At 38.6% G+C, this 16,229-nt stretch overlaps 1 protein-coding gene across 1 annotated transcript in view; it reads left to right on the top strand.

Moving 5' to 3' along the window:
• The first annotated feature begins 327 nt into the window (after nucleotides 1–327).
• GPR156 (G protein-coupled receptor 156) overlaps nucleotides 328–16,229 on the top strand; it is a 129,238-nt gene continuing 113,336 nt past the window's right edge. The window contains exons 1-2 of the mRNA XM_007943875.1: nucleotides 328–423; nucleotides 626–759. Of these exons, the coding sequence (XP_007942066.1) occupies nucleotides 328–423; nucleotides 626–759 (230 nt within the window). The remainder of the gene's footprint in view (nucleotides 424–625; nucleotides 760–16,229) is intronic.

Raw genomic sequence — 16,229 nt, 5'->3', positions numbered from 1 at the left:
AGTGACTGCCATCTGGTGGCAAGCCAGAATCATCCTTTTGTGTAACCTAATGGTTTCTATGATGCCTACTCTGGACTCACATGGTGCACACTGTCAGCAGTGGACCAGGAGACCCTGGAGGGTGTCTGATGAAGGAGCTTAGTGCAATAACCCTTCACATCCACCTCGGTGGTTCATCTCGGATTCTGAGCCAGGAGTTTATTTTAAAATGGGGCCTCTGAAGAAAAGGTTTGCATTTGTCTTGTGGTTTAATCGAAGGTCTGCATTCCCTACCAATGGGTAATCAAGACTGTGAATAATCGCACATCACAAGGGGCATGTGGTGACATGGAGTCTGAAATAAACTGCTCTGAATTTTGCGACAGTTTTCCTGGCCAGGAGCTGCATTGGAGACCATTCCAGGATCTCTGTAGGACAACAGTTGTAAGTGAGCACATCTGGAATATCAGAGCTTCTCAGATATACTTGGTAATGATTGTGCTGGTGGGTTTGGGACAGCAAGAGGTGGGAGAAGGAAGAAGAGGGATAAAAGGGTGTATATTTGCCAGCTTTGGTGGTGATGGGCTGTTCATATTTTATCTGTAGAAGATTAGTCTTTCCTAACAACTTCTTATTCTATTCTCAGACTTCTTCCTACAGCAGTACATCCACGTCTCCAGTGTCTCCTGTCCTGTTGGGTATTGTTTGGACATTTCTGAGCAGTGGACTTCTTCTGATACTCTTCTTTCTTGCATTTACAATTCGCTGCAGAAAAAACAGGTAAGCAGTGCATGCTTAGTTTCTCATCTCCCTTGGTGTGAATTGTGAACCTCTGAGTTTTGGTATCATTTTAACACAACAAGCTTCTACCAGGTATCAACAGAGCTTGTCTCCTACTGTGGCATTATGCCACATGAGAAGTTCCCCCTGAAGTCACCCTGGCCTTGTAGTACAATTCCCTCTTAAGAAAGACTTACCCTAGAATTTTGCCAATCACTACAAGAGTATCCAAAGAAGAGAAAAGCCTCTCCCCATGAAAATGGCTTGTCAATCCTTCTGAGAATATTAGATATTTTTATTAAAAACAGAGAGCTTGTAGAGAAAAATTTCAAAGCAACATAAAAGCTCTTGGAAGACACAGTGGAATCAGTCTGGGGGGCTGAGGTTTCTGCAAAAATCCGTGAAACCCTGTTGTTAGGTGCTATCACGTTGGTTCTAATTCATACTGACTCTGTGTACAACAATAAAACACTGCCCAGTCTTGCACCATCCTCAGTCTTTGCCATGCTTGAGCTGTGTCAATCCACCTCCTTGAGGGTCTTCCACTTTTTCATTAACTCTCCACTTTACCCAGCATGGTATCCTTCTCCAGGAACTGGTTCCTTCTGACAAGTGGACCATAGGACAAGACATGAAGTCTGGCTGTTCTCACTACTAAAGAGTAACAGCCTACTACTTGGCTATTCTGGCTAGAAAGTTACTAGGTCATCAGAGTAAATGTCTAACTGGTAAAAGAAACAAAATTGTGACCTGTTTTTATGAAGGGACATGCAGAATCTTGCCTTTGTAACTACTCAGTCCTTCCCTTATGACCCACCCCATCTGTCCAGCTCCAACATCTGTACCCTCATCATGTCCCACTTATCCCAGGCTGCCTCCTGAGAAGCCTTTTTCCATTCCCTTCTCCCTTCCCAATGCTGATATCTGGATAGAGCCCAAGTCAGATTTCTACAACCCCCTCAGAGAGGCCAAACGAATCCAGCCCCATTCCAACTGTACACTTTGTGATGACCAGTTGTATTGTGCTCCATTGCCTGACCTTGACATTCAGATAAAGGTCAGGGATTTGGCGTACCTTTGGCTATTTGAAGCACAGAGTACATTAAATTCTTAAAAAACAGTGACTTGGTCTTTAAAGTCAACTTCTTCATGGCAGTGATGTGTAGCACTCTGTTCTGAGTATACTTCTGAGGATGCCCTAGCCAGATTTAATTTTGTTCCTCAAACCAGGGCTTAAAACTAGTTCATTCTTGTTCAATTCCCTGCTGAAAAGTTGCCTTTCCACCTCAGATATAGTGAATCATTGTTGATTAAAAAAAAAAAAAAAAAAAAGATATACTGAATCAGAATCTACATTTTAGCAAGAGCCCCAGGTGATTCTTATATAAGAATCTGCCTCAAACATACCAAGTGCTCTCCCATCTCATAGCCTTTGCACTTGCTATATCCCTTTATGTTTCCTCTGCCTGAAAAATCTTCCCCGATCTCCAATGACTAGTTCATTCTCATCTTTTTCTTCTTTTTTTAAAGTTTGTTATTGTGGTTTGGATGAAAGTTTACAGAGTAAATAGGTTTTCCATTCAATAGTTTATAACACATTTTGTTTCATGACGTTGATTGCAATCCCTACAGTGTAACAGTATTCTGTTTCATGACATTCATTGCAATCTCCATAATATAACAGCTCTCTTCCTACTTCCTCCCTGTGGTTACCTTTTCCCTGTGTCCTTTCCTATGCATTTCTGCCCTCTGAGCTATCTCCCTGTACAAATACTGCCGTTCTGATCTCCTGTGATTGATTATTCTAAGCAGTGTACCTACCTAGTGTAAATGTTCATCTTATATACATGTCTGTTCTTTGGCTACAAGCCAAGTTCATTCTCCTCTTACAAGTCTTCATCCAGATGTTACCTCTCCAGAGAGGGTTTCCCCAATAGAAGAACCTTCTAAAGTAGCTTCTCTACCAATAACAACCTAACCCTGTCTCATTCCATAGCCACACCTTGTCTTACTTTCTTCACAGCAACATAAATATTTTTTATTTACTTGTTTATTGTCTGTATTCCCCACCAGAATATAAGATCCATGGAAATAGAAACCTTGTCTGTCATGTTCACCCTTGTCTCTTCAGCATTTTGAACTGACTCTGGACCATTAGAGGTGCTCAGTAAATATTTGTTGAATAATTCTTGGATGAAGGAGATTTAAAACCCAGTTGTGGTTGCTGCCAAGGAAAATGATTGGGAAATTAATGCATTTCAAAGTTAGAAAACTATGGAGCACAGTGTATTTAGCTGCAACACATTTCTATCAAATTAATACCAGCTAAGAAAATGATGTCATATTTATCCCAGCACACCAATACTTTGAAGCATTTAGAGGCATACTTTCTTAAAGGCAAAATATTTTAATAAAATGAAAAGAATAACACCGTAGTCAAAACATGGAAACAATCCAAGTGTCCATCAACAAATTAATGGGTAGAGAACATATGAGACACACATACAAATGGAATACTGTTCAGCCATAACTTTCTCAAAGTTAAAGAAGGAAGCTTTAACTATATATAGGGACCTTAAAATATAAGCTGAACATACTATTGCAAAATATTGCTATGAGAATATCCAAGGAAAAGAATGAAGAACCTCTCCCTATGAAGGTGTGTACAATCCTTCTAATATTAGGTATTTTTCAGTATCTTCCTGAGGGCTTTGAACTAGTTCAACACTGGTTCAGTCATAGCCAATGGAGGAAAATCAGAACAGAACCAAATTTTAAAATTTAGGTAAAGTGGGACAATAACTGGAATGGGAAAAATTCTGGTTGAAGCCCTGGTATAGGAGACATGGAAGAGGTTTAGTGAACTGTTTCAATAGCCTGATGCAGGAAATTGGATTATTGTCAGAACTATGGAGAGTGACACACATTCAAAGCAGAGCAGTTGGCCACCATCTTTGAGTGGAACACCTTTGTTTGAGACTCTACTGGTAATGAGATTTATTTGCTATGTAATGCACATGCTGCCCTTGTTTTCTAGAGGGAGATTTTCTAGCAGGGCATCAACCTGTAATTTTTCCTGTTTCAGTTAACATCCTGATTCACCCACATTTTACAAATTCAGGTTCATTGCAGTTTTGCTTCATCAGCCATGACTGAACTGGGAAGAACTGGTTTGAAACCCAGGTCTTCCCTTAGTGCAAATACTAGCTGGTTTAATGGCTTTAAAAACTGGTGTCCTCCCTGTAATATAATGTGGTAAAGCTGTAAGAGTAGATGAAGGATCAGAGAAGATACATCTCTTGTGTTTAAAATAAGATTGTAGAAGAAAATACAGATGCAGAGCAGATTTTAAATTTTGATAACACTGTTCTCTATTGGAGGTGAATGTCTCAAAGACCTACATCTTGAAATTTAAGGCTGCAAAACTTTACTGTGATGCTATGTACAAATGGTAGAGGAATGCTAGTATTTTAAATGGAGTAATTATTATTTTTATTAGTACTCTGGTTACAAAGCTAAATGTATTTTGAGTGCTATGTCCCTATCCTATTTTTTCCTCAATCCCTGTTATTTTTATTTGCAGTTTTGTAGAATGCACGGTTTTTCTAGTTTATTTATCCTGAGAAAATGATAACACTTGTAAACAGCATTGCAGTAGAAACACCTGCGTTTCTTTCGTTCCGTCAGAAATGTTGCTGCTTCTCTTTATTTGCAGTGGAATCATAACTTGGAATAAAGAATGAAAGATTAAGAGGCACTGTGAATAAAAACACATTTTGCAATTTAAGTAGCTTACGAAATCAGACAAGGAAAGATAAAATAGTCCAGTTTCAAATGTGTTTTATTCAAAAACAAAATTTTTCAAAGGTGCAGTTTCAAAATCAGATCCATCAGTTCATTCCAGTTCTATGATTACTAAATTTGTGACTGTGTGTGTGCAGGCACATGCCTGCATGTATAATGTGTGCACTTGTGCGTGTGGCAGGGAGATATTCATGGTGGTGGATCTCTGAACGTTTAGCCAGAGAAGGAAAAATATTTTTATAAAATGATAAGAATAACACAGTAGTCAAAAACATGGAAACAACCCAAGTGTCCATCAACAAATGAATGGATAAAGAAAATATGGTACATACGTACAATGGAATACTATTCACCATATAGTGAAATGAAGTTCTGATACATGCTACAACATTCATGAACTTCGTAAACATGCTGAGTGAAACAGGTCAGACACAAGAGGGCAAATATTTTATTATCCCACTTAATGAACTATCTAGTCTAGACAAATGTATAGAGAGAAAAGTTTACTAGTGGTTACCACATATTGAGGTGGTATTGCTTAAGGGTACTGAATTTCTGTTTGGGGTGATTTAAAAAAAAAAAAAACCTTTCAGAAATACATAGTGGTAATGGTTACATTAAGGAACCCTGATGGTGCAATGGTTAAGTCCTTAGCTGCTATCTGAAAAGGCAGTGATTAGAACCCACCAGCCACACATGCAGCTGCTGGATGCTGAGGCTGACCAACTCAAGATCGACAGGTGAAATGGCACAATCCCAAGACTGGCAGGTAACATGGCAGGCAACTGGTTCAAGTCTATGAACAATCCCAAGATTGGCAGGCAACATGGCAGGCCACTGAGACGAAGACTGCCAAATGCAGGATCCAGATGTGACAAAAGCTAGAGACCTCCTTCCTCAGATCTTCTCTTACTAGGAACAGGCCACACCCCAGAGGCAACTCCTCATCACCTGATTAGGTGCTTACAGCAGAGTCCCCTGTGGAGGTGATTACAGTCTCATCATGGGAGATAACTACATCCAGCTGCCCAGCCACTCAAAACCACAGCCCAGCCAAGTTGACACACAACTTTACCACACCACCATAAATCATGTTGTTAGCATAGATTACCTGGCATAGCCCAAGGCACTCTTATCAGGCAGGACATTCCAGTGGCTTAGAGATCACCTCCCAAGAACTAAAGGCAAAGGCCACATCTCTTTGAGGGTAAAATTAATTCAGGTTACTCCTGGCCTTTGGCCACATTTCGCTTACAGCAAAAAGATGGTATGTGTCTGGACATCTACATATAGTACAGCATTTATATGACAGATATAGCAATAGTATGAATATGTCTAACATTTGGTGGAGCCAGTGTGGATTAGGGATAGATTTAAAGAAACAACTAATCCATCTTGTAAAGCCATTACAGAGGTTTTCATATTTTGTACTAATTTGATTACTCATTTTTCTTTGTGATCTACCACAATTTGTATCTTATTACAAATTGTACAGAACTATTTAGCATAGAAATTAGCTAATGTATTGTTAATGTGCCATTGAGTCGATTTTTGACTCAGTAACCCCATGTGACAGAGTAGAACTGCCACATAGGGTTTTCTATACTGTTATCTTTAAGGAAGCATATTGCTAACCTTTCTCCAACAGAGGTGTTAGGTAGATTCAAACCACTAACCTTTCAGTTAGCAGCCAAGTTGCACCACCAGGGCTCCTTAGTTCTTCCTTAGGCCAGTCATTTTCCATTAGTACTACATCCTGAGGAGGCTTTAACTCTATCTCCTAAAGATTAGAGTATCAATATCATCATGAAACTTAATTATATAAGGTAGTAGAATCTTATCAACAATTCCAATGTTACACCATATTACAATATGATCATGGTACAATTCAGTCTCATTACAGAAAAAAAAAAAAAAAATCAGTAAGAATTACAGAGCTGTTTGCTCAACTTTCCCAACAAAACTGATGTTTGTTCATATACTAGGTATTACTGTAGACAGATATTATTACAAGTGGCCATGATTTGATTATTTCTGAGTTCCAAGTCAGGGACAAATTCAGTTACTCTGCCTTAGTTCACAGTACTGATACTGGTTTCCATTCAGTGCTGTTATACAGCAGGCCCACCTTCCTCCTATGAGGAAGATAAGAGCTGTATCCAGAATAGTTTCTGTCCCAGCTAACTGTATACAGGAAATGTCTTCTGTTTTTTTAAAATCTATTCTGGAGTGTGGTAGTTAAGTTTGTGTGTCAACTTGGCTGGACCTGGTTGAGTGGCTGGGCAGCTGGATGTAGTATTCCCCACAGTGAGACTGGTAATCAACTCCATGGTGGAATCTACTGTGAGCAGCTAAGTAGCTGCCTTAGGGATGTGGTCTGCTTTCTGTATATAAGAAGAACCCTTGGGGAACAGTCTCTGGCTTATGGCATGCTTGAAACCTGCATGTAGCCAAGTCATTTTTCAGCAGCCTGCCACGCTCTGCCAATCCTGGGACTTTCAATGGACTTGAATTAATGGCCTTCCATGTTGTTTGGTAACATCAAGACTGTGCCATTTTATTTGTCGACCTTGGGCTTGTTAGCCTCAACAGCCAGTAGCAGACTGAGTGAAGAGATGCCTCTAGCTTTAGTGGGCTGGGAGCAAGAGGCAGAGGTGAAGCCCGAGATCAAGGGGCTTTCACCCAGCCTCTAGAGCCTGGCACTTTGAACTTGGACTTAAAGCCTCCAAAACCGTAAGAGAATAAACTATTGTTTGTTCAAGCCATCCCATTTGTGGTATTAGGTAACCAAAACATGGGGATAAGGACAATAATGTTACATCCATGAGTTAGAAAATCCGTAAGATTCTCATAGGTGTGCCCTTTGAGCTGCAGGAGTTACCATGGAGGACCATTGCACCAAGGCCACTTTTGCCTTCATCTGTATTAAAATAGTCAAGAGGCTTGGTTGAGTCAGGGTATAAGCCCTTTCTGAATGCTACATCCTAACATTGTCCAGCATTATTTAATGAGTCTTCCTGACCCACTTTATTATAGCCTCATTATCTTTCAAGGCTTCCTCTTAGAAGGGAATTTCCTCTAATCTGCTATTTTAATTAATATATATATATATATATATATTTTGAATGTCTCTCCTTATTAAAAGCAAATTTAGCTTGTCCTATAATGCCTAGACTGGCACCTATCTCCCCTTTTCTGTCATATGGGCTGGTATTGTTTAACTATCATGCATGCTGTTGCCATTGTGTATTAATGGCTTGAGTATACTTGTTTTGTACCCAAAAACATTAGGATCCTCTTACTAGGGTTATATGAGTGGTGGTTACATGTTCATGTGATTTAGCTTTAGTATGCCATAAGACTTCCCTTAGCTTTGGAACCAGCATATGATACCTATTGTTTTAATCCCAAAAGGAACCCATTGTCTTTTCCTATTCTGTTTCATAGATTCCCATCCATGAAAACAAGGATGATACATATTTGTGCATAGCACACTGTGGCTTATTTTTCCATTATAACCAGGGACCTTTCTAAGCATTTAGTCATCAAGATTTGTAGTTATACAGTGATCTGTCTGCTAAAATTTGTACAATACATGGTCAGAAATGACTCGATGGCACCTAACAACAACAACACATGGTCTGATGGCGCAGTAGGGTGCAATTGCCAGAAATTTCTTCCCAAATGATACTCTTTGTAATAGATAATAACCTGAAAAATAAGAGTCAGAAGATACTGACACAGTACTAGAATTCTATTCTATCATCAAAAATTAGTCCAGTTCATCATCATAGCATATGACCAAAGTGTCCCCCAGAGCAGTGTCAGTCAGGTTTGTAGGTTTCCATTCAACCTTATCAGGTTCCAAAAATAGAGAACATCTTGGCAAACATACAACTTACTCTTCTGGGAATTTGGTATAGTTTTTCTAAGATAATATTGTTCTCTTTATGTGACCTATCTCAAGGCAGCAATGAAATACTGTATTTCCCTCATTACATAACCCATGTATTCATTCTTTTATCTTTAGCTACAATTTTTCTTTCTGTTTGTCATTGCTTTTTACCCAAACTTTGCCACCTTTGGAAGAAGGTAGGGTAAAGAATTTGGCTTTACCCAAAGTAAGATGGTCTTTTTTCCTCGGTTCCTGAGAAATAACCCTTGAAGTAATTGGGTTGGATTACTACAAGTATGTGGCACTTCCAGGCCATACCTGAGGATTTGTGCTAGTGAGTAGGGGCAGGCCAGACCAGAAAAGCTTCACCTAGCATCAGGAGGCATGAGGTAGCTTATCATGCAGGACTGGCTTTTATTGAAGCCCCAAACACAAAGGCTTGGTGAGCTTCCCGGTTGGCGAAGGGAATGTGATGTGCCTTCTTTGAGACATGGAAGCTGTGCATTGTCTATGCATCTCTTCCTTATGACAATCCTGATTTGTATCTTTTTGCTATAATAAATCTACAGTCATAAAGATAGTACTTTCTATGAGTCTATAAGTCATTCCAGTGACTTGTTGAACTCAAAGGAGTAGAGGGAACCAGGCAATGATAGTGAGGGAACCTGGGCCTTCAAGCTTGCAGCTGGCATTCTGAAGGAGTGGAGGTTGGAGGTGGGGAATCCCAAATCTGTGGCCAGCAGATGAAAAAAAATTAGGGTATCGTGTGGAATCCCCAAACTTGTAGCTGGTCTGAAGGACAATGTCCTTTTAACTTGTGAGATCTACCCTACCAGAAAAAGAAAGTGCTGTGTGGGCAGCTGGTGTCAGAGGTGATGAGAGAAGTGGGAAAGTGAGGATTCGATTAATCTTTACATTTTGGTGGTTGAATTTATGTTGATTCTTATCCATGAAAATGGTCCAGATTGCCAAAAGGAATATAGCAAGTGCCCCTCTTTCAGCTCACTCCCATTCATATAGATTATGGCTACATATTTAGAACTGGTATGCTGTGTTGACCACTAGGCAGTATAGCTGCATTCACTGTCAAACCCATTTGTTCAAGATGAACAGAAAGCACAATCCATCCCATCAGGCCCTTAATAATTCTGACATAAAGGTTTAAGGTATAGTTAGTTTCTTGTTTAGGGATCATTGTGAATGAGGCATGATTAAGTTATGTTAATGAGGGTTAGGTTATGTTTGTTATGTTAATGAGGCAGGATTAGGGTGGGATACAACACCATCCTGCCAGAAGTGCAACAAGAGGAGTTTATAAGAGAAGTTTTGGACTTCTGGCAACATGGTGGAATAGGCAGACAAGCTACACAGGCCCTCTGCAACAAAGAAATGAGAAACCAATTAAAACAGATACAGAAGATAATCCTGGAACCCTGAGTTTTGAAGGGAAGGATAAAGAGTGGATTAAATTCCAACTAGTAGAAGAACCTGAATGAAAACAGTGAGTAAAGAGACATATGGAGCTGTGGACTATTGGCTATTCTGACGGCACAACCAATTTGAATATTTACAGGTGGTGTTCTAATCTGGGCAGCAACCTAAAAATCAGCTCTGCTTGCTATGGACTGCATGGTCAACAACACTGGTAGCTGATGACTAGAAAAGAAAACAAAAAATGAGGCAAATAGAGTTGTGGGGTGTCAGCTGTCTGGAGGATGGGCCATTTTGAATAATTACAGGCAGTGTTCCAGTCAGGCAGCAATGTAAGAATAGCATCTGCTTGCCAAAGACAGCACAGGCAATTGCACTGGAGGCTGATGTCTAGAAAGGTGTGATATTCCCCTTGTTACCCTTGTACCACAAACCCTCTTGGTGAACGGAGGTGTGGCCATCCCCCACCTCCACCCACCTTCTGGACCAGCAGGAATTCAATCCCAGTCTGGACATCCTGAAAGAGCCTGGGTGCAGTACCCCTTCCCCTATTTTGTTTTTGTTTGTTTTAAAATTATTGGGGTTTTTTTTTCCTCCTTTCTTTTTATTATTTTTGTTCATTTTCTCTTCCCTGGTTCTTGTTTTTTCTCCTTCCCTTTTCCTGGCTCTGTTCTTTTTTATTTCTTTTCTTCTTTTTCTCTTTTGGTACTTTCCATCCCTTGTTTTTCTTTTTGCATTTTTCTCATGTTTTTTTCTTTATTATTCTTTTTCTCTTGCTCTTTTCTCCACACTGGATATTGTGAAGTTATTTTTTCCTCTCTTTTTTGCTTTGTCTTTCTCATGTCTTTTTTAAAATTTTTCTTTTCATTAATTGTCTTTTCTCTTTTTTTATTGTGATTGTCACTGTTTGTTTTTGTGGTTTATGTTTTTTGTTTTTATGTTTATGGCTTTGTTGTTGTTGTCTAATTGGGTGGGAGACAGGAACTGTGCTCATGTGACCCAACCATACCTGTGCCTCTGGCAACACCACCTGCTGGGTGAGGGCCACCACTTGCTTCTGCACCAACTGATCAGAGATAAACAGCAGCCAATACTAGCCCAACTTGCCCTCAACAGCTCTTCACAAACAGCTAACAGAGATCTGTGCATACACTCTTCATTCTCTATCACACTCACCAGGAGACAAGTGGTGAGTGCCAAATGCTGCCAACTAGTGAACAGAGGAGCACAATAGCCCTGTTCACTCAGATATATCAAAACAAAATAAAGAATAAAATGTGGCCAAATCACACCAATATACAATCACCAATTAATATGAACACAGTGACATCATAGTGCCTCAGAGACAACTTTTGTTTCAGTCCACACAAAGAAGCAATATAAATTAGTACAAACAAGGGACCAAAATACAAACTCAGAAAACATCCCTGAGGAAGGAATGGCATTGGAACTGCCTGACAATTCAAAAAGAATCATATTTAGGTACAGTTAATGGATTAAGTGGAAGAAAGATGGGGCAATCTACTTCCATAGTGATACTGCCTGGGAAACCCAGGGAGAGGTTACTATGAGTTGGGTCCAACTTGATGGCACATAAGAACAACAACAACAACAATGGATTAAGAGACATATCAAGGAAAACACTGACGAAATTAAGGAAAACACAGAAAAAACCCTAGAACAATTTAGGAAAACAATACAAGGTCATACTGACAAAAGAAACAAAAAATTAAAAACCATACAAAAATGACAAATAAAAATGCAGAAGATTAATACTAAGATTTCAGAAATAGATAACACATTCAATGAGGAAAGAAGTAGAGTCAAATCAATGGAAGACAGATTTAGTGAGATTAAAATAAATCCTTCAATACTACTTTGTTAAAAGATCGATCTGAAAAAAGATCAAAACAAAATGAAGAAAGCCTAAGATTCATGTGGGACACCATCAAGAGGAAGAACTTACATGTGATCAGAATTCCAGAGCAGGAAGAGACAAATAAAACCACAGAGAGAATTGTCAAAGATTTGCTGGAACAGCATTTCCCTTATATGAATGATGAGAAGATAGCTGTTCAAGAAGTTCAGTGAACCCCAAATAGGATAGAGCCCAAAGGAAAATCACCAAGGCATATCATAATCAAGTTCACCAAAACCAAAGACAAAGAAAGAATCCTGAAAGCAGCATGGGAAAATCAAAAAGTTACCAACAGAGGGCAAACAGTAAGACTACGCTCTGATTTCTTGGCAGAAACTATGCAGGTGAGAAGGCAATGGGATGATATACATAAAACCCTGAAAGAAAAACATTCCAACCAAGAATTATATACCCAGCAAAATCATCCCTCAAATATGGTGAAGTTATGAGATTTCCAGATAAGCAGAAACTAAGGGAATTTGTTAAAACCAGACCATCCTTAAAAGAGATGCTATAGAGTCCTTCAGGAAGAGAACCAACAAAAGCAGACAACCACCAATGATTAACACACATGATGACATAACCCAGAAACCAACTCAGTTATAGAAGTATCCAAAGCAAAATAAACTTACAAGACTGTAAACAGGGACCCAGAGACATCAATTGGTAAATGATAACAACTGCAAACCAGAAAGAGAGAATAAATAGTGTAGGTAAAGAACTTCCAGATGGAGCAGAAGTCAAGACAAGTTCAAGATAGAATGGACAGTTTTAAACTTGAGAAGAAAATAATAAATGACAAGGTAACCTCAAATAAAATTAATAAACCTTCTAATCAAAATAAAAAAAAAAGAGGAAAGGCACAAATATTTAGCAAACACTAAAAGAATAGTAATGAAGAAAAGGATAAAATTTCATAAACAAAATTAGCACAGAAAATTATATGGAACAAAGAAGTAAGCAACATCACCAAGAAACACAAAAGAAAATAACAGCAATAAATTCATACTTCTCAATAATTACACTGACTGTAAATGGATTAAATGCACCACTTGAGAGATGGGAGAGTTGCAGACTGGATAGGAAAACATGACCCATCAATATGCTGTCTACAGGACACTCACCTTAGACACAAACAAAAATAGACAAAAAATCAAAAGGTGGGAAAAAGATATGTCAAGCAAATGGCAGTTGAAAAAGAGCAGGAGTACAATATTAATTTCCAATAAAATAGACTTTAAGAAAAAAACACTATAAGAGGCAGGGAAGGACATTATATAATTAAAGGATCAATTGAACATGAGGACGTAACTATAATTAATATCTACATACCCAATGATAGAGCCCCACAATACATAAATCAGACATTAACAGAATTGAAAAGACAAATAGATGATTTCATGGTCATAGTAGGGACTTTAATACACCACTTTCAATCACAGACAGAACAACTGGAAAGAAACTTAACAAAGACACAGAAGAACTAAATAATACAGTCCACCAACTTGACCTTATAGACATCTACAGAGCACTTCACCCCACAATAGCACAATATACATTCTTTTCCAGTGCACATGGAACATTTTTCAGGGTAGACCATATGTGAGGCCACAAAGCAAGCCTCAAAAAATTAAAAAACATGGAAATACTGCAAAGCATTTTCTCAGGTAACAATGCTATAAAATTTAGAAATCAACAGTGGGAAGATCAGTGGAAAAAGAGAAAATGCATGAGAACTGAGTAACACCCTCCTTAAAAACTACTGGGTAATAGAAGAAATGTAAGAGGTATTTCCCTGGTGTATGACCTGCATCACCTTTCATCTTACAAGAGATAAAGGGAGAGAGAATTAATTGAGCAGAGAGGGAGGGATCTGACTACCACCAAGGAAGAAGATCCAAGAATGAAGCATGTTGTTTGGCTCCAGGGTCCCTGCACCGAGAACCTCCTACACCCAGAGGAAGATTGATGCCAAAATATATGTAGATCTCCAAGGAAAGAGACAAAAAAAAAAAAAAGAGCCAACAGAGAGATAAAGCCTTCTCTTAGAGCTGGTACTCAATTTGAACTTCTAACCTCCTAAACTATGACAGAATAAATTTCTGTTTATTAAAGAAAAAAAAAAGACACAATTCCCTTATATCTTACTTCTTGGTTTAATTAATTTCATGGTGGTTTTATCCTTCCCCCCACTTGGATTGCCTTCTTGGTAACCAGAAGTCATAGGCCTTTTATCTGTTGTCCTAGCATAATTTTTTCCTTTGATAAAAACTCTGAAGCTAGTGGCCATAGCTTAGGATCCACCTCAACACTCTCTTTTATTTTTATTTTACCTATTACAGTTAATAATAATAACCAGTGTATAGTAGATTTAGATAATTTCTTATTATTTTGCATTACCTTATGTATACAGTAATTTAACTCCTCAGAATTTAGATATACCATTTCTAAGTTCCATTAGTAACTTCTACCTCCAGTAACTGATCACAGTACAGCTATAGTTCCATATTCTGGATGACTAGGTAGCCATCCAGTAATCAATGATTTCTCAATTCTTTCCCTTTTTTCCTTCCATTTCTCAAACTGCATGTTTCAGTGACTCAGGATTATTCTAATGAATCCCACTTATGACACCAACTGCAGGGTTCAAGAGTCACCAAAAAACCAAAAAACAAACTGACTGCCGTGGAGTTGGATCCAACTCACAGTGACCCTTCCTTGGGTTTCCAAGGTGGTATCACTACAGAAGTAGATTTCTTTCCAAGGAGTGGCTGGTAGATTTGAACCACCAGCTTTCTGGTTAGTAGTCAGATGCCTTAGGCACTATGCCACCAGAGCTCCTAAGAGTCACCAAGACAACGTTTACTTCTGGAAATCTGAGGGTTCCCATAAATACCCTCACTTTGACATCAATTGCATACTTCATAAAATAAAAAGTGAATAAATTGGACTTAATCAAATTTGAAACATCTTCTCTTTGAAAGACACTCTTGAGAGGATAAAAAGAAAGCCTCAAACTAGAAGAAAATACTTGAAAATCATGTATCTGATAAAGAACTTGTATCCAAGATATGTAAAAAATTCTCAAAACCCAATAATAAGAAAATAAACAATCCAGTTTTTTGGAAAAAGGTAAAAATATTTTAATAGACACTTAAAGTAGATATACAAATGTAAAATAAGTACATGACAAGATGTTCAACACTATTAGTCATTAGGAAAATGCAAATTAAAACCACTACTCCTACATACGTACTGTTGTTGTTGTTAGGTGCTATTGAGTTGGCTCCGACTCACAGTGACCCTGTGTACAACAGAACAAAACACTGCTGGGTTCGGTGCAAGCTTCACAATTCTTGCTATACCCGAGCCCATCATTGCAGCCACTGTGTCAGTCCATCTTGTTGAGGGCCTTCCCCTTCTTCACTCACCCTTCACTTTACCAAGCATGATATCCTTCTCCAGGGAATGGTCCCTTGACAGTATGACCAAAGTAGGTGAGATGAAGTCTGGCTATTCTTGCTTGTAAGGAGCATTGTGGCTGCACTTCTTCCAGGACAGATTTGTTCGTTCTTTTGACAGTCCATGGTACTTTCAGTATTCTTTGCCAGCACCACAACTGAAAAGCATCAACTCTTCTTTGGTCTTCCTTATTCATTGTCCAGCTCTCACATGCATATGAGGCAAATGAAAACACCATGGCTTGGGCCAGTACATCTTAGTCTTCAAAGAGACATCTTTATTCTTCAGCACTTTAAAGTGGTCTTTTGCAGCACATTTTCTCAGTGCAATTTGTCATGTGATATCTTGACTGCTCCTTCCATTGGTGTTGATTGTGAACCAACTAATATGCAATCTATGACAACTTCAGTCTTTTCTCTATTTATTGTGATGCTGCTTATTGGCCCAGTTGTGAAGATATTCATTTTCTTTATGTTGAGATGTAATCCATACTCCAGAATGTAGTCTTTAATCTTCATCAGTAAGTGTTTCAAGTCATCTTCACTTTCAGCAAGCAAAGTTGTGTCATCTGCATATCACAGGTAGTTATTGAGTCTGCCTCCAATCCTGATGCCATCCTCTTCTTCATATACTCCAGCTTCTCTATTATTTGCTCAGCATACAGATTTAATAAGTATGATGAAAGGATACAACCCTGATGCAATTCTTTCCTTCCTGATTTTAAACCATGGAGTATCCCCTTGTTCTGTTCAAATGACAGCCTCCTGGTCTATGTACAGGTTTATGATGAGCACAATCAAGTGTTCTGGAGTTCCCATCTGTGTTGGATTGGGTTCTCTAGAGAAACACAAAAACTAGCAAAGTATATATATATATATATTTATAGAGAAAGAGAGAAATTTATCTTAGATAAATGGCTCACAAGCGTGTAGAAGCCGACAAGTTCAAGCTGAAAAGTTC

This window comes from Orycteropus afer, unplaced genomic scaffold, assembly GCF_000298275.1.
Source record: "Orycteropus afer afer isolate SDZICR_OR568_19922 unplaced genomic scaffold, OryAfe1.0 scaffold00114, whole genome shotgun sequence".
NCBI classification, from domain to species: domain Eukaryota; kingdom Metazoa; phylum Chordata; class Mammalia; order Tubulidentata; family Orycteropodidae; genus Orycteropus; species Orycteropus afer.
Note: the sequence above shows the minus strand (reverse complement) of the source record. Positions and strands in the feature narration are given on the sequence as shown.